General features: G+C 54.0%; 2 protein-coding genes across 4 annotated transcripts in view; both read right to left on the bottom strand.

Annotated features, from left to right (window-relative positions):
• The window catches only part of PLA2G4F (phospholipase A2 group IVF), a 39,326-nt gene extending 18,736 nt beyond the window's left edge, over positions 1-20,590 (bottom strand). Inside the window, exons 1-20 of one of the 3 annotated variants that reach the window (XR_004989178.2) lie at positions 20,387-20,589; positions 19,160-19,232; positions 18,458-18,594; positions 18,232-18,360; positions 17,800-17,840; positions 17,495-17,537; positions 16,952-17,018; positions 14,496-14,665; positions 14,263-14,376; positions 14,072-14,109; positions 13,715-13,850; positions 11,456-11,592; positions 11,013-11,232; positions 10,026-10,140; positions 9,690-9,827; positions 9,490-9,594; positions 8,374-8,562; positions 7,959-8,125; positions 7,023-7,209; positions 6,194-6,743 (exon numbers count right to left, since the gene is read on the bottom strand). Coding sequence is in view for 2 of the 3 variants with exons in the window: in XM_036445160.2 (XP_036301053.1) it covers positions 6,523-6,743; positions 7,023-7,209; positions 7,959-8,125; positions 8,374-8,562; positions 9,490-9,594; positions 9,690-9,827; positions 10,026-10,140; positions 11,013-11,232; positions 11,456-11,592; positions 13,715-13,850; positions 14,072-14,109; positions 14,263-14,376; positions 14,496-14,665; positions 16,952-17,018; positions 17,495-17,537; positions 17,800-17,840; positions 18,232-18,360; positions 18,458-18,594; positions 19,160-19,232; positions 20,387-20,497 (2,538 nt within the window). In the remaining variant the exon portion in view is untranslated. Of the gene's footprint in view, positions 1-6,006; positions 6,744-7,022; positions 7,210-7,958; positions 8,126-8,373; positions 8,563-9,489; positions 9,595-9,689; positions 9,828-10,025; positions 10,141-11,012; positions 11,233-11,455; positions 11,593-13,714; positions 13,851-14,071; positions 14,110-14,262; positions 14,377-14,495; positions 14,666-16,951; positions 17,019-17,494; positions 17,538-17,799; positions 17,841-18,231; positions 18,361-18,457; positions 18,595-19,159; positions 19,233-20,386 lie in introns of those variants that run through there. The other 2 variants (XM_036445160.2, XM_036445169.2) reach the window with 2 other exon arrangements.
• Positions 355-1,043, bottom strand: LOC118723127 (NADH dehydrogenase [ubiquinone] 1 alpha subcomplex assembly factor 4-like). Its single transcript, XM_036445180.2, has one exon. It carries the CDS (start codon positions 1,038-1,040, stop codon positions 516-518), a length of 525 nt encoding a protein of 174 aa, XP_036301073.2. The 5' UTR covers positions 1,041-1,043; the 3' UTR covers positions 355-515.
• Positions 20,591-21,700: the final 1,110 nt, after the last annotated feature.

Genomic DNA, 21,700 nt, shown 5'->3' with positions numbered 1-21,700 from the left:
TTTTTTCTATTGGTTTTATATCAAGTTTCCTGTCTGCCTTTAATTGGGAAATACTGTTCTACCTCACCTCACTGTCAAGCTTCCCTTTCCCTAACAAGGAAATGTCAGTCATAAGTGTCAGGAAAGCTTACTTTGACTTTTCCATAGGAAGAATAAACTAACCACCTAAATTGGAAAGTTAAACTTTCAGTGTCAAATAAGGGAATCAGGACATTTCCTAAGAGGTCATATGACCAACTTAAATGCTGATATGCTTAAAATAACAATTAAAATTAACTCTTTTATTTGAAATAAATTTATAAACCTGATAGTTAGTCTTGCTTATATTACACCCATATATATGCCTAAACCAAATTAAAGTTGAAACAAAATTTATTCTATCAGCGGAGGTCAATAAATAGGATGCACTCATAAGGAGGGAGCTTTAAACATTCAGTAATTTATACAATTTAATATGCTAAAAATGAGAAAATAAACAGGGCATGGGGACAGGAAAAGTAATTCCAAGGGTTCCTTCATTTTGATTGAATTGCTTTCTTGTCTTCAGAAGGGAAGATTTTGACTTCAAAAGTAGTGAAGTATTTGAGAACAGAATTTACGTCTTTCTGTTCTAGATGGTATTCTTCTGCTATTTTCTCAGAAGTCCCTGTATCTGGATAAAGTTTATGATTATTGAGAAGTGTTAAAGCCTCTACAATGGAAACTTTGCCTTTGGGAATATTCTCAATATTTATGTCAAAATGATTGCCTTTCGGCAATCTGAACTCCTTTGGCTCTGTAGGTGTTCTAGCATCTTTGTCCTGCGCAGAAGACACGGGATCTCTGGAATTAGCGTACACATCTCTCAGTAACGACAGCAATTTGTCATCCTTTCTAACAATTTCTCCCTTAATATCCGCTTGGCCGCTCATCTGCTCCCGCAGCAGGCTGCGGGTGGAGGGGTGCCTGGGGGCGGCCGAGGGCTTTGCCTTGCTGATCTCCCGGGCCGCCCGGTTCTCCAGGTTGAAGTTCCTGATCTCGCGAACCACCGTGGCCCCCATCGCTTTACACTAGGGGTGTCGAACTCAATCAGAGAAGGGGCCAAAATCTAAAATCCAGCCTAAATCGAGGGCCGAATGGTTTACTGAACAGTCATAAACTGTCATTGTGATGGAAACACAGCGGAGTGCAGTGATGACAGCGCGGTGCGGGCCACATTGCAAGGCCTGGCGGGACGGATTTGGCCCGCGGGCCTTGTGTTTGACACATGTGCTTTACACCATGATGCCCTCGGGTTCACGCCGCACGTGGGAAACCCGGCAAGGGCGACCTCGGGACACATCGTTAGCCTATCCTCTTTTATCTTGAAATTGGAAATTCTCCTTTAGAATTCTTTGCTTACCAGATTAATATGGGAAAGACGTCCATGTGTAAATTCACAGCCCGATATTGAAAACAAGGAAGGGAGCATTTTAAGGATAGAAAACCCCGAGGCAGCACTAGCTAGGGAGACAGACTGGAGCCTCAGCAGCACCCCGGGCTGCCCCTGCCTGGTGCTGTCCATGCCACTGCTGTACTGTCACCCAGCGGCGGGACCACCGCTCCTCACAGTCACTGCAACTGCGGCACTTCTGCCTCCGCCCCAAGTCCCACGCCGCCGCCTAATGGCCACTATTGTCATTGCATGGCCAATGGCCTGACAGGAGGCATCACAGCCCAGCACCTTTAGAGATGAGACTACAATCACGAATTACCAAAGATATAAAGAATGCAAAGCCCATGAAAGAGGGGCAACAAGTAAAGAGCCTACCCAAAGTAAAGAGTTCACAAAACAACCAGAAAAATTCCTTAAAATGCTATATATTAACACCATTTGAGTTACAAGCAATTTTGGAAGATCCTACTAGAAAACTTTAAACTGAACAATGTGATAGTCAACAATGAAACAAAAACTCACAAGAGCTGGGCAGAGGGGCAGACTGGATACAGACGAAAATGTATTTGTGAGCATGGAAATTAAAAGATGGAATGTGTAAACGGAAAGTTTAGAGATATAATGAATCAACTCAGGTATTTCTAAATCCATTTAATAGGAATTCCAGAAAGAAAGCATGAAGAAGATTGTGCTCAGATAAAGTTGGTAGGGAATTTCTTAGAGCTTCAAAAAGACATAAATCCCAAAAATTGAAAGAACTCACTGATATTTTTTAAGGTCACACTTAAAAAAAATCATAGTGAAACATTTGAAAATCTAAGACAAAGAGAAAGCCCTAAAAGTTAGATAAAGTCAAGTTACCTAGGAATAAGAATTCAACTGATATCAGATTACCAATCGCAATATCAAATGCAAGAAGGCATTCATATCTGTAAGTTTGATCCAAAATTGCATACTCTTCATAAGTCAGGGCAAGAAAAGACAATTCCAAACATATAAAAACTCAAAAAGTTTGCCAGCTATGGACCCTCTATTAAAACACTAATTAGCCCTGACCAGTTTGGCTCAGTGGATAGAGCGCCAGCCTGCAGACTCAAGGGTCCCAGGTTCGATTCTGGTCAAGGGCATATACCTTGGATGCGGGCACATCCCCAGTAGGGAGAGTGCAGGAGGCAGCTGATTGATGTTTCTCTCTCATAGATGTTTCTAACTCTCTCTTGCTCTCCCTCTCTGTAAAAGATCAATAAAATATATATTTTTAAAAACTATTTAATTTTGGAATCCAACAAAAAGGAAAATAAACCCAAAGGGAAGGAGTTATAAGCAATGATGAACAAATAAATCAGTAATATATATTGGAAAGCTGAATTAAGTAACTATTTTGAAGTTTGCAATACACAGGAAATAAAATTCAGGTAAGAGCCCCTAGGTAGTGGGGTGGGTGGGAAAGTTTGGGTGGGTGGGAAGCAGGATGTTGGGCAGGAAACATGTTAGCATGCTAAAGTTCTTGTGTTATTTGGGGAGAGAAAATGGAGACTGCCTGGCTTTAAAATATATATATAAAAAAAAGGAAGTTTAAGCCCTCGCAGGTTTGGCTCAGTGGATAATGTTGGCCTGTGGACTGAAGACTTCTGGGCTTGATTTTGGTCAAGGGCTCATGCCCAGATTGGGCTCAATCCCCAGTGTGGGGCATTCTCTCTGATTGTTGATGATTTTCTCTCCCCCCTCTCTCCCTTCCTCTCTGAAATAAATAAAAAAATATTTTTAAAATTTGGAAGTTTAAGTATTAAAAGCTTAATGAGAGCCCTAACCTGGAGATAATCTAAATTTCCATCAGCAAGTGAATGGATAAACAAACTGTGATATATCCATAAATTTTTACTCAGCTGTAAAAAGGAATGAACCACTGACACGTACAACAACGTGGATGAATCTCAAAAGCATTATGTTGAATGAAAGCAGCCAGACTAAAAAGAGTGCACATTATAGCGACAGAGAGCAGATCAGTGGTCACTGGGACCAGGAATGGGAGGTTGACTGGGATGGAACACAAGAGAACTTCTGAAGATGGTGGAAATATTCTACATCTTTTCTTTTTTAGTATGTTTTTATTTCAGAGAGGAAGGGAGAGGGAAAGAGATAGAAACATCAGTGATGAGGGAGAATCTTCGATTGGCTGCCTCCTGCATGCCCCACGCTGGGGATGGATCCTGCAACCTGGGCAGGTGCCCTGACAGAAGAACTGAGAGCTCCTGGTTCATAGGTCGATGCTCAACCACTGAGTCATGTTGGTTGGGCTTATATCTTGATCACAGTGATGGTTCCATGTGGATATAAATTTTACACTTCATTCCTTTCTACCTCCCATCCCTCCCGCCCTTCTTTCCACCCACCCCTCTTTCTTTTTTTCTGCAGAAGACTCTTTTGAATGCCTGGAGACCTGTCCAAAGAAGCCACATCTAAAGAGCAGGAGTCAAACTGGCCTGGACATCTTTGACCTCCCAACTCCTCACTCTCATTGGCTCCCACATTTAATCCTGGGGATGTTTCCTCATTCTGCAGCTGAGATTACCGCTGCACCTGCTGACCAAGTTCTTGGCTATAGCACTGGACCAGCCTCCCCCGTCCTGACCTCCCAGCTTGTCTCCTCATGTCTTTCAAAACCTAATAGGAGCCAACATGGCTTTTCCTGTGCGCCTGTGAGAACGAAGGCACCAACCAGCTCTGCACAAGCCCACGTGCCCGCTTTCTCACAAAACTTGCTGGCTTGGGAAGGCAAACTCCACTCCCACCACCCTGGGGGTGGTGATCACATAGTGAAGCAGAGACCCTGCTGTACACGACTTTTCATATACGTTTGCATTTTTCTTGGGAGAAGGCTTTCATGGGCTTTTCAAAAAGATCTAAACAGGTTAAGAGTAGACTGTTATACACCTTTTCGTGGTTGGTAGATAGTGATTCATCTCTTTGGACTGTAGGATCCCATTCATTTATTTGTCGAATATGTACTGAGCACTTACTATGTGCCAGCTCCTGCTCTGAGCACTGGGGATACAGCAGCAAACAAAACTGACACAGATTTCTGCCCTTGGGTCAGAGACAGCCTGAGACTGTGTGAAGCATTAAATGAAACAGACTAAAGGTTCTGAGTTTTGAGCCCTAGGAAGGTCTAAGAACTCTGTGAACTTTATGAGTTCGAGTCCTAAGAAATCTATGAAGTTCTAAGTTCTAAGCTCTATGGAGGTTCCAATAACAAGTTATTGCTGATGGTGGGCGCAGCAGTGGGGATAACAGCTGCCATCACAGGAGCTCAGGGACCAGCCTGGGGCTGCCCCAAAGAGAAACTCTTCCTGCTGAGATGAGAGCAGGGGCGGTGTTGGCCTAGGATGGGCAGCAACGGCGAGGAGGCAGGAGAGAACCAAGCTGACCCCACCCCATGCCAGCAAAAAGCACTTCGAGGCCCAACTCAGTCCTCCAGCTCGTGTCCAGCCGGAGGCTGGGGGTGCCAGGCCAGGCCAGGGACAGAAGTCGGGACCCAGCTGCCTTCTTTCCAATGGAAGCCAGAACCAGGGTCTTCTCAGAGTCAGCATGCGTGTGGCTTCCTCGCATACGAGTAGGTGTCCTGGCTGAAAGAGGAACTGAGAGAGCATGGGCGTGAAGAGGAGGTGCCGCCAAAGAGCGCGCTCCAGGCGGAGGGGGCAGTAGGAGCGATGCCAGCTGGGTCAGGGAAGGGCCCCAGGCGGCCAAGGGCAGGGCTGAGGAGAACGAGGCTGCAGGCCGCAGGCAGGGGACCTGGAGAGCTCCCAGACCAAGCCTGGTCAGTGATCCCTCCACAGACCTAACATCTGCCCACGCTGGAGAGGCTCCAGACATTCTGAGTGTCCCAGGTGGGTCGGGAGAAATGAGAAGCAGGGAGAGAGAGAGAGCTTGCCCAGATCATCGGTCTAGTCCGTGGAAGAGGCAGGAACCAAGGCGCCCGAGTTCCCGGCCAGGCTCCCTCTGCCGCTGCGCAGCCCGGGCCAACAGGCAGCTGCTCCGCGGCCTGCCCTCCCTTGGAACACGCACATACATGCAGGGGCACATTCACTCTGCCCCTGACACAGGGAGACGCCCCTAGACACACCCTGCTGGGAATGGGGAGACGATTTGCATGGGTGGGAGCTGTGCACGTGACGCGGGAATGTGGCCCAAGTCTAAGAAGTGCAGTGTGAGTGGTTAGCAGGGAGACGGTGTGCACACCCACCCGCCGGGGCCTGACCAGGACTGGCCATCACCCCACGGCCCTAAGGAGGCCTAGCAGAGAAAGGCCGCGAGCAGTGAGGCTGGCTAGGGGTTAGCAAAAGGAAGGTTAGCAGAAAGGATGAGGGAGCCCAGCAGCATCGCTCAGTGGTTGAGTGTCCACCTATAAGCCAGGTCACGGTTTGATGGTCAGGCCACATGCCCAGGTCACAGGCTTGATCGCTCGTGTGGGGTGTGCAGAGGCAGCCAATCAATGATTCTCTCTCATCATTGATGTTTCCCTTCTCTCCCCCTCTCCCTTCCTCTCTGAAATCAATAAAAATATATTTGGGAGGGGATAAAGGATGATAAAGTTAGTGACCCAGACTGGCAACCCATGTGGTCCCCCTTTATTCTTGAAAGCACTCACACTACACCGGGAGCTGGGGACAGGGCAGGGGCTGGGAGGAGAGGGGGTCAGGGATTGGGCCATGTGTGTATTGGATGGATGCCTCTTAGCTTTTAGCCTCAGTGTAAGGAGAGTAACCTGCACCTCAGCACTCACAGCCCCCATTCTGCATGTGGGTGGGCACTGGGACTAGCCTATTGCTTCGATCCCCTCTAAAATGAGCACTGCTCACTCCTGCCTCACATCCCCAAGAGCTTCCGAGAGACCTACTGCCCCATCTTCTCCCAGAAACACATATGAGAAGGGCTCTGCCAAGTACAAGCTGGAATCCTATAGGAGCTTTTGGAGCCTGGTGGACCTTAAAGCTGGGGAGATGCAAGAAGCCCCACAGAGCCCACTCCTCCCTCTACCCGGGTCTGGAGCCCCCAGCCCCTCCTGCACCACGTCCTTGGCTCCAGCCGGGGTCAGCCTCCAGCCCAGGTCAGTCTCCAGCCCGGGCCCCAGCCTGCCGCCGGTCCAGAGCCAGCTGGAGGGCCTGTTTGATGGTCTCCACGTTGTTCAGGACGTTGTATCGGCTCAGGGCTACCAGCCGATCAAACTGCTCGGGCTCATAGGTGAAGTTCATCATGCCATAGGGGGTGTCTGGCCCATTGATGTCAAAGTCCCCAAAGGCCTTCTCTTCCGCTGTTTGTCGCGCCACACCTGTGGGTTGGAAGAGGAGAGACCAGGCTGGCACTCTGTGACTCCTCTTGCCCAGGACATCTGGCTGGCTTTTTGTGGGCTCCTCCTGGGCTCACATCTCTGCTCTCTTGCCCATCAGGAGGAGATGAGCTGGTGCCAATGCTGCAGCCCAGGAGGCAATGGCCGGCTCGGGTCCTCCAGGGTACCCTGCTGCCTTGTCAGGGGATCCGCTCCCAGAACAGCACCCCACCACCACCCCAGGCTCTGCAGGCCGGACCCAGGCCCAGGGCTTCCCCTCACCCGGAGCCCGGTGTGTGCGGAAGGTCCGGTTGACCAGGGGGAAGTGCAGCACGATGGGGGCGCGGGGGTCCTCGGGCCTGGCAAACAGATAGCACTCGCGGGGGTGCTCCAGCTCCTCAGCGGGCACCTCGATCCTGGGGAAGGGGATGCCTCGGTCCAGGCAGTACTTCTCTGTCACCTGTAGGACCTGGGCGGGAGGCAGACTGCTGACCTGCCTGCCCCCACCTGGACTCACACAGGTCTGGTTCTCAAGGCCAGCGCTGCCTGCTACTAGCTGAGTGACTTCAAGCAGATGACATAACCCTTCTGAGCCAGTTTGTTTATTTATAAAGTAAACCATGAGAACAACCCTCTCCTGGGGTTGTTGTGCAGATTAACAAAAATCACCAGCATTCCTGCTGCCATTCCTCCCTAGGACTGCCCACTGCTTCCTCCTCCGACCCTCCCCGCTCTCTCTTAGGGGCTGATTTCAATTTCACAGGTTGAGAAGGTCGTGTTGGATCCAAGAGGAGGAGGAGGGAGAGGAGGCCGAAGAGGGAAGAGCTGGCCCAGCAGGGTAACCAGGACCTGCATGCAGATGGTGACAGCTGTCCACGACAGGGTTTGAGAGAGCCAGAGGGGAACCTGATGGCTCTGTTGTTACCATAGTAACAAAGGGACAGCTGACCCAGTCCAGGTCCTGGCGGGAGCAAGGAATACTATCAGGCACAGGCAGGGTTCAAACAGGGGTCTTCTCTTCACCAGGACAGAAGACACCTGAGGCCCCTCTTTGGCCTCCTCTCCTGACTCCCAAAACCTCAGCAACCCTCTCCTCCAACGGGGAGGCCAGTGCACCCCCAATGGCGCCCCCTGCGGGCTAGAACCCAGACCCTCCGCCAAGGGCCATCCCCAAACCCCAGTCAGACGGCCCTGACAGAGGATCCCCACGCCCCTTACCTCAAAAGGGGCGTCCAGGGAGTAGTCAAAAGACACAATGAGGTCCACCGCTCTCTGCGGCGGCAGGACCAGCGGGTATGGAGAGTTGATGGCAAGGCCCGCATCCACCAGGCACAGGGAGTCCTTCATGGGAGTGAGCTGGTTGGGGAAGGCGTCCGGGTGTGTGTCTGGACGGGGACGAATGCACGCTTTTCTTAGCAGCCCTCTTCTCTTCCCACGGGAATACCCCTTGTGGAGACCTCTGCTTCTGCCCTTCTCTCTGACAGCCACTCTGGAGTGTCCTTCCCCAGTCCCATCCCCCATCAGCCTCTGGAGAGCAGGCGCCCACACCCCAAGCCTGGGCCAAAGCACAGCGCTGGCCCCAGTGAGCCAGAGGCACAGGCAGCAGGGGGGCCCCACCCAGAGCAGCACCCACCTTTCCAGGCCACAAACTCCCTGCTCGCCACGTAGTCCTTGTGCAGACAGAGGCCGCCGGTGAAGTTGAAGTTCTCCGCGGAGGTGAAGCGGGAGGTGAATATGCCCAGCACGGCCTGGGAGAAGGGCCCCTGGGGGGTGAAGAGCCTCGTCCGCAGCCTCGTGGGGTCTCGAAGCTTCTGGTGGTCGTCTAGGAGGGTGGGCCGGCGACGTGCAGTGAGAAGGGGTGCCGGCCTCTGTCCGGTGGCTTTCCTGGTGCAGGGGCACCCCTACTTCTCCTCCTGTCACCCCTCCTCCTCTGCCCTACTTCCCAGGCCTCTGACCACCGTTCCTGGAACCCCCTCTAAATGCCTTTTCCCCATGTTTGGAAAGTTGCCTATGACACTGCATTGATTAAATAATAATTTTTTCCCACCCTTTTGAAAATAAAGTGGTATATACCATTTCCAACCAGAATTCCGTCCATTAAACACCTACCGAGCTGTTGCTACAGGCCAGGCACTGGGTTAAGCCCAAGGGACGCAAAGGTGAGTGGGGCCTGGCCCTCGGGGCTCACACCTTCTTAGGGGGGAGTCATAGAAAGAGGGACGGACCCTAACAGCGTCCTGAGGAAGGGACAATAATGGGGTGTGCACGTGGTCTTACAGGGACCGTGGTGCTCGCACCCTCACCAGCCTGGAGGGATGACACGGGACAGAGAAACTCCCTGACAAAAAGGATGGCTCCGCTGACTCTTAAGAGTTGGGCAAAAGTCATCCCGGGGAGAAAGGTGGGAAATGTATTTCTCGAAGCCGGGAGCTCAGAGGCCATTGAAGGAGCCCAGAGGTGTGTGGGCGGGGCATCCGCCAGATGCCCAGTGGTCTGGGGCTGAGTTGACCCACTGGGAGCTCGAGCAGAGAATGCAGAGGCGTGGCCTGATTGCAGAGCACCCAGGGCTCCCCCTGGGCCCCCTCACTTGGCCTCTGCAGAGAAGTCGACCCCGCAGGACTTCTCTGAGCCCAGTGGGATAGCAAGTCCTCCACCATCCTCCCCCGTTCTCTATGCCTCTGCCAGGGCCTGTGTCTGGAAAGAAGAATGGGGGGGGGGGGGTTAAGGGGGGTCAGGAGTGAACCCTCACCTGTGACCTTCACTCGGCCTCGGTGCCAGTCCAGGAAGCCGAGGCTGAAGCCCCCCGTCTGGAAGATCTCATCCAGGTTGACCGCGAAGGCGCTGCCCCACATACCTACAGACACAGCAGGGCCAGCCCTCACAGCGCCCGCACCCGCAGCAGGGCCGGGCCGGGGCCTGCCCTGCCCCCAGCCCCCCGCTCAGACTCACCCTGCAGGTAGCAGATCCGGGGCTCCGGCCAGCGCTTCAGCAGCCGCCCCATGAAGAACTCGGAGCCGCAGAGCTTGGTGGGAACATAAGCCCCGTATTTGGGGAAGCCGACCTCGTACGGGGTAAACTCACACCACTCTGGGGACCCAGAGCAAAGGAAACATCACCAAGGCTTCCCACCAGGACCCCAGTGTTCCCTCTGGCCATGGTGACTGAGCAGGAATCTTTGCCAAGAGTGGGAGGCAGCAACCCCACTGTGCCCCAAGCCTCCGTCTGGACCCTCACAGCCTGGCCCTTCACACTCTCGGACCAGCCACCGTCGCCACACCCAGGCACCTGCAAAGTCGTCCCCGCTGACATCGGTGCGGACGTTGACACCGGCGTAGATGGGATAAGGGTTCTGGCTGCGGCTGACTGCCTCCTGCTGGTCAGACAGCTTGGCGGGGTTTTCCTGGGCAGGAAAGAAGGGAAGCGGATTCATTGGCTTTTCCCATCCCAGTGGCCTGCAGGAGGTGGCGGGCCCGCATGACTGGCTGCCAAGGCCAGTGGCCCAGGGGGCAGGCCTTAGGCTGCAGCAGAGGCAAGGCTTCTGTGGGTTCTGTGCAGTCCCAGGGGCAATGGGGACACCCCCTCCCCTTCCTTCCCATTCAGGAAAGCGTATCAAAACCAGAGAGAGTCAGAGCGCCATTTTTAAAGAAATCACTGAAAATCTAGTCTCCTTTCTTTACAAAGTAAATCACTAGAAGACATGAATCCTTTGGAAATTAGAAGCCACGGGTGATACACATCCATCACTGAGAACCACACACTAGTGGGCCACGCCCCCTGGCTGAGACCCTCACTCAGCTCGGAATCTCCTCTCCCAGGGCATTCTGGGCTTGCAGTCCCAGGAGAAACCACCAGGTGGCGAAAGTCATGGCATCTTGGCCAATGGGTGAGAATGGTGTTCTGCCTTGGCCGCAGGTTGGAACCACTTGGAACACTTTGAAAACACTCCTGTGCTAGCGCTGGGCCCCAGACCAATCAGAATCAGTGTCTCTAGAAGCAGGGCCCAGGCATGGGGTGTTTTTGAAAAGCTGCACAAGTGATTCTGACCTGAGAACTGCAGACCGGCCTCTCCTGCCCAGGGTTAGGAGCCAGGAAAGATGAAGGGGTGTAACCCCCTCTCCCCTCATCCCAGGACGCTCACTCTTTGTGCCCAGGGTGCTCAGACCTAAGGGGTAGCTTTGCAAATCTCAGATTTTCTTAGCCTAGCGGCTAAGGTGGAAGTAAGTGCTGCAGGGCAGAGAGGAAAGGAGCTATGCTTACGTGTCCTTCTCTTACCTCTTGGTACAGGAAGTATTCAATGAGGAGGCCCCAGAGGTCGATGAGGGAGACGCTGTGGCTGCTTTCCAGGTTCTTCAGTTCCTCAGCATAGTACTGCAGGCGCTCCGTGGATACAGCCCCCTTCTTACTGCCGCAGACCCGGGCCCGGGCCTGCTCAGTGGGGCCCTGCAAGGCCACGTGGGACCAAGCTGGGTCCTTAAAGAGCGTGGAGATGCACCTGGGCACGGAGGGAATTCAGGGCAGTTAGGGGCGGGCGAGCACAGCAGGTGTCTATGAGGGACCCCTCCTCTCCATCATCCCTTGTACCCACTGCCCTGAACCACCCACTCTTGCCCCTCTTGATCCCCTTGGAGGCAGCCTTCCCCACCCCACTCCAGGGACTCCACCCCTGCCCCTTCAGGGCTCTCCTTCCCTCTGTACGCTGCCCCCACCTCGCTTACCAGGTAGACCCGGAGACTCCACTCAGGTAGGTCACAGTGTCCAGGAGCCTGAGCTCCTGCAGCCCTGCCAGGCTGCCGTACAGGGAGGACATGGCGCGGGTTCCGCCCCCAGAGCCCAGCACGGCCACCACGGGCACCTGGGCACAGAGTGAGCACGGTAACAACACTGACTACCACCGCCATTACTGTGCTGCTGCCATAATATCAGACCTGGACCCGCACACTGTTACCTCCCTGGGCCGCACAGAGACCCAAGGAGATCCCCGTGTTTGAGATGAGGGGACTGCACAGGGAGCAAGTGATGGGCCGTTATCCGAAGCAGTGCGGCTCCAGAGATGGCTCTTAACCCTGACACCATGAGAGGAGGCACCTGTGAGGCATGTTGGATTCACCCAAAACAGCTAAAGTGGGGTTTCTCTGTGTTGCCACCGCTGATGGTTGTGGACCAGATCATCCTTGGCTGTGAGGAGCTGTCCTGTGTGTTACCCAGTAGATGCCAGTGTTACCCCTCTCCCCTCCCCGAGGTGTGACAATAAAACATGTCCCTGTGTGAGGTGAGAGGGGCTGAAACGGCACCCAGATGAGACCCACTACACTAAAACGACAAAAACCACCAAGCAGCCTGGGCCTGCCCCAACATCAGAGGTGCCTGTGGGATCAGACTGGAAGTTTTTTGGTTGCTCAGTTTTTCCATGAATGTTTTCCACCCAAGATTGTTGGTTCCTTGTCCTCCTTTTTTTTTTTTCTTTAAAAAACACACAAAACAAACAAAAGAACCTGAAACACCTCATTGGCCACTTTCAACAAGGGCAGCGCCCCGGGATGAGACAGAGCTCCCTGTCTGTGCCCTGTGCCCTCCTTACCTTTACCTACAGAGCAGGCCTCACCCAAAGGACCAACCCCGGCTTGCTCAGCTGGTCAGCGCTGGGCACAGGCTTGTCTCCTGAGTTCACAGGAAAACGCCCCCAGCTTGATCCTGCTTTACCACAGGTCTCACCTCAGCACCGCCTTTCCTCCTGACTACTGCTTTGGACTGAATTGTGTTCCTGCCCTTCCCTCCCACTCCCAGCCCCCAATTCAAACACTGAAGCCCAGTGTGGCTACTGAGGAGAGAACAGCATTAGGGGGAAATTAATGGGGTCTCTTCTCAGCCTTACTGCTACATTATTCACAGAACCTGAAGCTTGAGGAAAACTTTTAAACTTCAGTCCTGCATTGGACAGATTACAGGTACACAGATTACCATCAGTACAGTACCCACGGTGCCTGGACTCCAGACAAATGTAAGACCTCCTCAAAGACAGCTTCTCCATGGCCAGATGGCCTGGTGCCGGCGTGACCACCTGAACTCCATTGTCGTCCATCGTAAGGGGCCAATCAGGTAGCTAAGAGTGCAAGGCCCCTTTCTCTCTTGAGATTCAGTTACAACATAAAAATAAATAATTTTTCTAAGACCCTTGAATAAATCTCCACCTTTTATTTCTAGCCAGAGCCTTCTCTTTTTTTATTATTATACACGTGACACTGTGTTTGGAGAAAGGGCATATAGAGAGGTGGTACAGGTTATGTGAGGTCATAAGGGTGGGGTCCTAATCTAATAGGACCAGTGTCTTTGTAAGAGGGAGAGATGGCCGAAACTGGTTTGGCTCAGTGGTTATACGGTCGGTCTGCAGGTTCAATTCCGGTCGGGGGGCACGTACATTGGTTGCGGACACATCCCCAGTAGGGGGTGTGCAGGAGGCAGCTGGTCAACGTTTCTCTCTCTCATCAATGTTTCTAGCTCTGTCCATCTCCCTTCCTCTCTGTAAAAAATCAATAAAATATATTTTTTTTTAAAAAGAGAGGGAGCGATGGAGCTCTCCAGCCATGGCATGCCCAGAGGAAAGGCGTGTGAGGACAGAGCAAGAGGGTGGCATTTCGAGTCAGGAAGAAAGGCATCACCAGAAACCAACCCTGATGGCACCTTGATCTTGAACTTCAGGCCTCCAGTGAGGAAATAAATGTTTGTGTTTAAGCCCCAGTCTGTGGTGTTCTGCTATGGTCACCAAGCTGACTGTCACCTCCCTGGGCTAGGGCTGCTCGGCCCTCATTACATGTGGGTTCCTGACTTTCCAATCAGCTGAGGTGAACAGGCCTTCCCCATCCTTCTCTGCTCCTTGTGCTTCCTCCAGGCTTCCTGTCAGGCCTTAGCTACACAGTCCTCTTGATGGAAGAGACTGGATCTGGCTCTCGTGACACTGGGCCTCCTCCATTCCATACCTGGTCACTGGCGGGAGCCTGGCTCAATCCCAGCACCTGCTGCAGGGCCCTGGATACGATCTGCTTCCTCTTGTCCAGAAACTCTCGTTCCCCGTCACAGAGGTCAAAGCCAAGGCGCAGGTCAAGGTCCCCAGAGCTGTGGGGTGGGGAGGGGTGGGATGGGGTGGGTGCGGGATGACTGTTCAGTGGAGGAGAGCCTCGGCCAAGCCCAGTCTTCACGGGCGCAGACCCACACTCCATGGGACCCCTCAGAAAGATCCCACTGGAACCTGACACGCCCCCGCCCCCTCCCCGTCTGCTGAGCGGAGCAGGCAAGAGAGCCCCACACTTCCCGCCCAGCCCCAGGGCCTTCCTCACCTCATTTCTGCCTTCACTCTCAGAGGCACCTCCTGGCCCTGAAAGAGACAACATCTGTCCCTGAGCACACTGGTGGGCTCTCCCTCCTGCAGCCCCTGTTGCTCTGGTAACTCTGGCCCAGATGTGGACTTCCTCCTCTGGCCCCGACTACTTGTGGTGATCGCAAAGCAGGACACCCAGGGGGGCCTTACCTTCCCCACAGCCACCAAGCGCTGCTTCTCCTGACCGAGGGCCAGAGAGGAGAGCAGGAGGCCCCCCTCGCCCAGATTGTTGGTCTGAGCCTCCAGCTCGGCACTCGGGTCGCTCTGCAGAGAAGGAAACAGCATGGAGCCCCGGCGTGAAGGACACGGCGCTCCGCTCTGCTGCCCTGGGTGCTGCTCCAGCACCTGACCATCTGCCTCTTCCAGGCTCCGGGCTCACTCACCTGCAGGACCGTGAGCTTCTCCCCCACCTCCACCTGCAACCTGGAGCGGAGCACTGGGTTCACGTGGAAGGCGAAGGTGTCTGGGGGCTGGGCCTCCACAGGAGGCTGCAGGGGCAAGAGCTGCGGCTTCTCGTAGGCCCCGGGCACTGCCAGACGGATCTGCCTCGAGCCTAGGAGCAGAGGGCCCTGGTGAGTGGGTGAGATCAGGGGGTTGTGTGTGTGTGTGTGTGTGTGTGTGTGTGTGAGAGTGTGTGTGTGTGTGAGAGTGTGTGAGAGTGTGTGAGTGTGTGTGTGTGTGTATGTGTGTGTGAGAGTGTGTGTGAGTGTGTGTGTGTATGTGTGTGTGAGAGTGTGTGTGAGTGTGTGTGTGTGTGTGTGTGTGTGAGAGTGTGTGAGAGTGTGTGTGAGTGTGTGTGTGTGTGTATGTGTGTGTGAGAGTGTGTGTGAGTGTGTGTGTATGTGTGTGTGAGAGTGTGTGTGAGTGTGTGTGTGTGTGTGAGTGTGTGTGTGTGTGTATGCGTGTGTGAGAGTGTGTATGTGTGTGTGAGAGTGTGTGTGTGTGTATGTGTGTGTGAGAGTGTGTGAGTGTGTGTGTGTGTGTATGTGTGTGTGAGTGTGTGTATGTGTGTGTGAGTGTGTGTGTGTGTGTGTGTGTGATGATGATGATGGCAGCACCACTAGTAGCAACTGCCCTTTTCTTCCCCTTGGAAACACTCTCGGGACCTGTGACCCACAGCAGAGGCATCATGAAGGACACTCAGGGAACCCATGAAGTGCCCTGGTCAGAACTGGGGACCTGGGGGAGGGGGAACCAGTGCCTGGGAAAGGGGAATGCAGGAGGGGAGGGCCCCCTGCCCAGAGCTAATGGGGCTGACGATTTTGAGATTATTATACTAAGTACATAAACTATCACTCCACAAAAACTGTATTGTAATCATCATATATTAATCGTTACATTAATTACTAGTTTCCAACCAGTAGTTCCCCTATCTCTGGCCCTCCTTCAACCTCTGTGCTCCTTGCCTTGGGGGAGATTTGTGGCCAGGTCACAATTTTCTCAGTCCTTAGTTTCCAAAGTGTAAGATCCCGGGAGAACACAGAAGGCTAGCCGAGGAGGTCAAAGAAGGAAGTGGGTTCCTGGGCTCAGAGAGACGAGGTGGCCCTGAGAAGCAGGGGCCTGAGGCCAGGAGAGAGGCCTGCAGCCCAGGAGTAGCAGGGCAGCCTGCTCCTTGGGGGGGAGCAGGGGAAGGAGGGAGAGAGGCAAGACCCCAGAGAAATGGCTGAGCATGACACCAGGCAGCCTCATAGAGGACCCCAGACTCACACACCTCAGGAGCAGAGGCCCATGCAGAATGCCGCTCCCTGCGCACACCCCTGGGCAGTCAATGAGACTTGGAGACTTGGTATGACCCAGGGGGAGGAATTAGAGAAATAAGAAAAGTATATTCCTTCACACCGTGGTTACGGACTGGTATCGACAGCATGTGCTGTTCACACTGAGAAACAGCTGATCTGGTGGAGAAAGCAGGTGCCCTGAGCGTGTTGACCTGCATTTGGTCCTGGCTCCACCACCCACTGGCTGTGTGGCCTTAAGCAGGTTCCTTCTTTGAGCATCCGTCTCATGAATTAAATGAGGAAAATGATTATACCTACTTTACAACATGGTTATGAGGATTAAACAATAAAATACTTAGCACAATGTCTGACTCATAATGAGTGCTGGATGTTACTCAGGTGGCGACCAGTCCTGGAGGCTGACTCTCAGCCTCGGAAGGGACTTAGCTGTCTCACAGCCTCTGTTCCTTGCCATCGGCCCCCTGTTGAGAGGCTGCCTCTGTGGCTGATGCGTGGGTGTGCCCAGCTCTTCACTCTGGAATTCTCACTCTTGACCTCAGATCCTCCCACTGAGAGGCTGACTAAATCCCCTGCCCTCCTCCACCTTTAGGGTCAGCATTGGGACTTGTTTTGACAACTTAATGTGAGTGGCCATGACGTGACCTTGAAAAGTTAGTGGCCATGGTGTGACCTTCAAGGCTTGAAAAGCACTTGCTCAACGGGGCTTGTGCCTTTGCCCCAAGAACCTCTGTGCTCATGACCTTGGGGGAGAGGAAACTTGTGGCCCCCTGGACACATGGTATAGCCAGGTCACTCCCAAGCCCAGCCCAGATCAGCCCCTGCTACCACCAGATGTCTGAGCTAAATACATGCTTCCTGCTGTCTGCCACTGAGATTTGAGGCAGTTTTAATAAAGAGTAGTTGTACTGATACAAACGCTATGCTTGAATACTTCCAGGGACAAGCGTTCACTACTTCCACAAGCAATCTGTTTCATCTTTGGTCAGCTTTCAGCGGTGAGAATTAAAATCTTTCTGCCCAGACCCATCTTCTTGAAATCAGCAGCCCCTCAACCCCCGTAGAGAGAGAAGGGAAGACTCAAGGCCACTGGCCAGACTCACCATACTTTTGCTGTGGAGCTGTCTCATCATTTCCAAGGGTGCCTTGGATTTTCAGACAGGGCTCAGCCTGAGGAAAGCAGAGGCCCATGGGAGACGGAGACACATCCCTCTACACAGGGCCCGGACCAAGAGGGGGAATGGGAGGGGGGCGCGTGTAATCTGGGACTGGGTCCAGGTAGCAATCTTCCCAGCCAATGTCTTGTAGGCAGGGATTTTCTGTGACAGCCCCACTCCTAGGACTCAGAGGAAATGGCCCCTGGCAGGAAAGGGGGAGGAGGTAAGGGCCTGTGACTGAGGCTGCTTCAGTTGCAGGAGACAGGATTCCGAGAGAGTGATGTGCTGTGCGCAGGTAGGAAGGCTGTCTACTCAGCCGTGAAGCAGCTCCTTTCCCCTTGTTGCTGGAGATGCCTACCCAGCACACCTCTGCTCTGAGGAGGGTCCGAGTGGTCTTCAGAGAGGCAAGGGGGAACGATAGGCTCGATCGTGGACTCCTCGAAGGCTCCTAGCCCTGGACAGCCCCACGCTGGTGTCTCCCCTACTTACCACCAGGACTCCATTGGTGATGACTTCGGACGCAGGCACCTGACTGCAAAGGATGGTGGGCTCATTGGCTATCTGGGCCCCTCAGGTGGCTGTTACTAAAATAATGTGACCAATGCAGTTGGGAGAGCCTGGGGAGCATGGCAGGGTTTGGGGGTAGGGGTGGGTGTTGGCCAACAACTCAAACTCGCCTTGAGACCAGGACACCCCCTCTCGGGCCAGGCCAGCACAGGACCTGGTGACTGGCCGCTCGGATCTGTCTGTGACTTCAGAGTAAACAGGAGGACAGGGGCTCCACTCGGACTCACCTGTTCTCCAGAACAAACTCCACCTCCAGCTCTTGTGAATCCTAATGGAGGGAGCAAGGAAGCACCAGTTTTCAAAGAGCTCCGAAAGCCTCGGGGAGTGTCCCTACCCTCAGCCCAGGGACTAGAAGGGGAGCCGGGTGTGGCTTCTCTGGGACAGAAAGGATGCTGGCATCTCCATGAGAAACTTCGTCCAGTGAACACTGTGCGGATGCTGTTCTAGACGCTGAGGATGCAGCAATGATCGAGATAAAGTGCTCTGCCCTCAAGGAGCTCACATGTAGACTCTACTCAGGGAAGAACTATTTGAGGGACCCCCCGGTAGGATCAGTGGTGCAGGATGGAGGGTCTGTCTTGGAGACCTGGTCTCTGCTGACGGACGGGGCCTCCTCTCCCTGAGCTCAGCTCTCCGCTGGCGCAGGTGGGGCAGCTCACCTGTTGGTTGAGGAGGAAGGTGTGCCTGTGGGGTTGGCCGGGCTTGAGGCTCTTCAGGTCAAACAGCAGCAGGGAGAGTTCATTGCTGCCCAGGACGTCCTTATCATAGAGGGTGAGCTCCAGGACATTCTGGATTCAGGGCAGGCGGGGCGTGGGAGCCTGAGGCAGGGCAGGCACACGGAAGGAGCCCCCTCCCCCGCCACCCCGGCCACTCGCCCGCCCTCACCTTCACGGCGCCATGGATCTGGTAGTGGAAGGACTCGTTCCACTCGGGGTCACTGCAGTTGTCTATCACCGTTGTCTGGGCGCGGGTGGGAGATGCCGTGGGCAGCCACAGCTGCACGTAGCAGTCGGCTTTGGACACTGCGGGGATGGGAAAGGAGTCCTAGCTTCAAGTTCTTACTGCTGAAAAGGTTGTCTGGAGGAGGCTGGCAGAGCCAGGAGAGGAGGCTGCCAAGGCGGCGGGGTGGGGTGGGAGATGGAGGGGAAGCCCGCATCCCTGACTCCGCTCCACAGTTACACCTCTCATCCACCCGAATGGAATCCTGCCGGGGCCAGTTGGAAAGCTCACATGGCAGCACAGACCACGGCACAGTTCATTCCCAGAAAGGACTTGATTCCGGTGACAAACTCCCCTGCCAGGGTGACCGTTCACCTGGAGCAGGTGTCACACGCTCCCAGGCTGTCACCGCTCTGCTTGCTAGGCTCAGGGAGGAGTCAGGGTCTGCACAGTGCTCCCCTCCAGCTCCTACCTGCCAGCTCTGGGGCTGTGGCCTGAGCTCCCTCACCTTCCTCCTCAGTCAGCAACAGCCCTCTGCCCAGTACACACACACACACACACACACTCCCTTCAAGCCAGCCCCTGCTGAGCTCTGCAGAGGCCTCGGGGAAAGGAGGAGGAGAAAAGGTGGAATGGAAGGTCACTTACGCAGGTCTTTGCCCTGGATATTCCTGGCCCTCAGCACCTTCACCTGGAGGTCATAGTATGGGTGGGTTTCCCGCTGAAACAACAGAACTCGGGGACTCAGTTCCAAGGAGCCAGGCGTGGGACTTGACCTCCCTTAAGGGCTGCTGTTTGCCTCTCCTCACAGAGCAGCCGCTTGGCCCAGGATCACGGGGACCTGGAAGGCCATGGCAGGGCGGGCACTGGAGGTTCAACATGTCTGTAACAAGCCCGCACCTTGGAATCAGTCAGGCTGGCTTCAAATCTAAGCTCCACCATGGACTAGCTGGACGGCCTTAGGCAAGTTGTTTAATTTCTGTACGCTTCAGGTCTCCCGTCTATGTAATGGGGGTTATGATGGTTATCTCATAGGGTTGTGGTGAGTTTTCAATAAGAAGTCATGTAAAGTGCTGGCCTGAGTGCTTAATACCTGTAGCCATTTTTGCCAATTATTAGTGATCATGCACCGCACACCTGCACTCCCCTCAGACCAGTGCCGCTGCTGTAGCTGGAGAGGTGCATGAGGTGCTTAAGCAGGTTGAGTATCAGAAGAAACTGTGATCAATCCCACCCACTAGCTCCCTGGCAAAGGCTGACTGGCCTAGGACCGTGGTCGGCAAACCGGCTCTCGAGCCACATGCGGCTCTTTGGCCCCTTGAGTGTGGCTCTTCCACAAAATACTACGGCCTGGATATTTTGAAGGAGTGGTGTTATAAGTTTAAGTTTAAAAAATTTGGCTCTCAAAAGAAGTTTCGATCATTGAACTGTTGATACTTGGCTCTGTTGACTAATGAGTTTGCCGACCACTGGCCTAGGAGGCTGGGCAGGCGAAGGGAAACCAAAAATCACGCGGCTGGTGCAGGTCAGACGAGTTGCTAAGGAGACCGCAGCTGGGCTCAGGAGAGAGAGCAGCGGACTGCAACTCCCTGGAGTGAGTCTGTCTCCTCAAAACCCAACAGCCAGAGGAGGGCATTCCGGGCAAAACCCAGCCAAAGTGTCATATGTCCTAGCCCTCCATTCCTAATTGAGGGAATTATTTTCAAGAGCCAAGGTCTTGACCAACCTCTCTAATTTAAACTCCCCCAGGCTGTCTGGAGCAAATTGGTCCCACCCAGATCAAAGCCCAGCCACTGAGCTGGCCTGTCCTCACAGGGGACTGCACTCCTATGACCCCTCCAGCCCACACTTCCCAGGGAAGAGCAGGTACTTTACCCGGCAGTGGCTCCACTGAGGCTCCATCTTCTCTCTTTTTCGCAGCAACACCACCCCCAGGAGAGGCAGCCCTTTGCTTGCCACCTGCCTTGGCCAGCGCACCCAGAGCATAGCCAGGCAGCCCACTTCCCAGCCAAGAAGCCGCCTTCTTCCCAGACCCACCCTCCTGGCTTCTGCAGGCTCAGGTCGGACAGGTAGCACTGGGGTGGGGAGGGCCCTGGGGCTGGAGGCGGGGTTTGACAGGCTCCAGGAAGTGCCCAATTTCGTTAGGCAGGAGGCAATCTGGTTCCCAATCCAGACCCTGGTTTGGTTATCACTGGGCTGCTTATGTAAAATAGATACCTGAGCCCCACCCCACCACTCCCCAGGATTTGATTTGATCGGGGAACAGCTGCCAGGGGGTGCTGCGCCAGGAGGCCAGGCCCCTCTATCAGAAAGGCCTAAAACCAATACCTTTCAAGTTCCTGGTTCAGTGTTTCATTCACTCCAAAGTATTTTTAATCTCTCCTGGCCTCCCTCATTGTTCTCCAAAGAGAGGTTGCTCAGTGCAGGACCTGCCCGCGCCTTAGAACCAAAGGTACGGAGGGCCCACCCATATCCTGAAGGCATTGCCAATCTCATGACTCCCTGTGGCTTCTGCCCAGGCTCTCTTCCTGGGTCAGTGGAAATACCGAGCAGGTCCAGGTTAGAGGAAGGGCAGGTAAAAAGCAGGCCTGCCAATCCTTAAACTGGTGAAGGAGGTGAAGGCTTTAAGTCCTCTGTGGACCAACATAACCCTTAGGCTGCAGGGGTGTGTGAATGCCCCTTTTCTGTGGGCCTGGACCGTCCAGGTGGCCAAGACAAGGCACAGCTCCAGGAGACAGCACCTCTGGGCAGGGAGCTGTTGGAAGAGACATGTCTGTTCCTCAACCCAGACCCAGTCATCTCCCTCCACTCTTCTCCCCACAGCGAGGTGGAGGAGGAGGAGACTGAGAAAAACAAACACCTAAACTGGTGATTCAACTTTAAAACAAACCCTGTAGGCAAATTCTGACCAGAAACTCCCAGGACCTCAAGGGGAGGGACTGTTTCTAATCACTTTGGAGCCTGAAGCCAAGAGCTGTGCTGGGGTCTCAGCAATGCTGTAGCCCAGCCCCCCGGTGACCTGCAGGGCAGCATGCAGAAGGCCCGGGTCCACAGAAGAGCCTGGGGGGTGGTGTGTGTGTGTGTGTGTGTGTGTGTGTGTGTGTGTGTGTGTGAAGCAAGCCGGCCTAGTGCTCAGAGTGCTTTCTGGGCTGTACCAACCACTCTTCGGGGTTCATCTGGCCATGCCTC

Source organism: Pipistrellus kuhlii, unplaced genomic scaffold (assembly GCF_014108245.1).
Source record: "Pipistrellus kuhlii isolate mPipKuh1 unplaced genomic scaffold, mPipKuh1.p scaffold_m20_p_1, whole genome shotgun sequence".
Classification (NCBI taxonomy): Eukaryota; Metazoa; Chordata; class Mammalia; order Chiroptera; family Vespertilionidae; genus Pipistrellus; species Pipistrellus kuhlii.
This window is presented reverse-complemented; position numbering and strand designations above follow the sequence as displayed.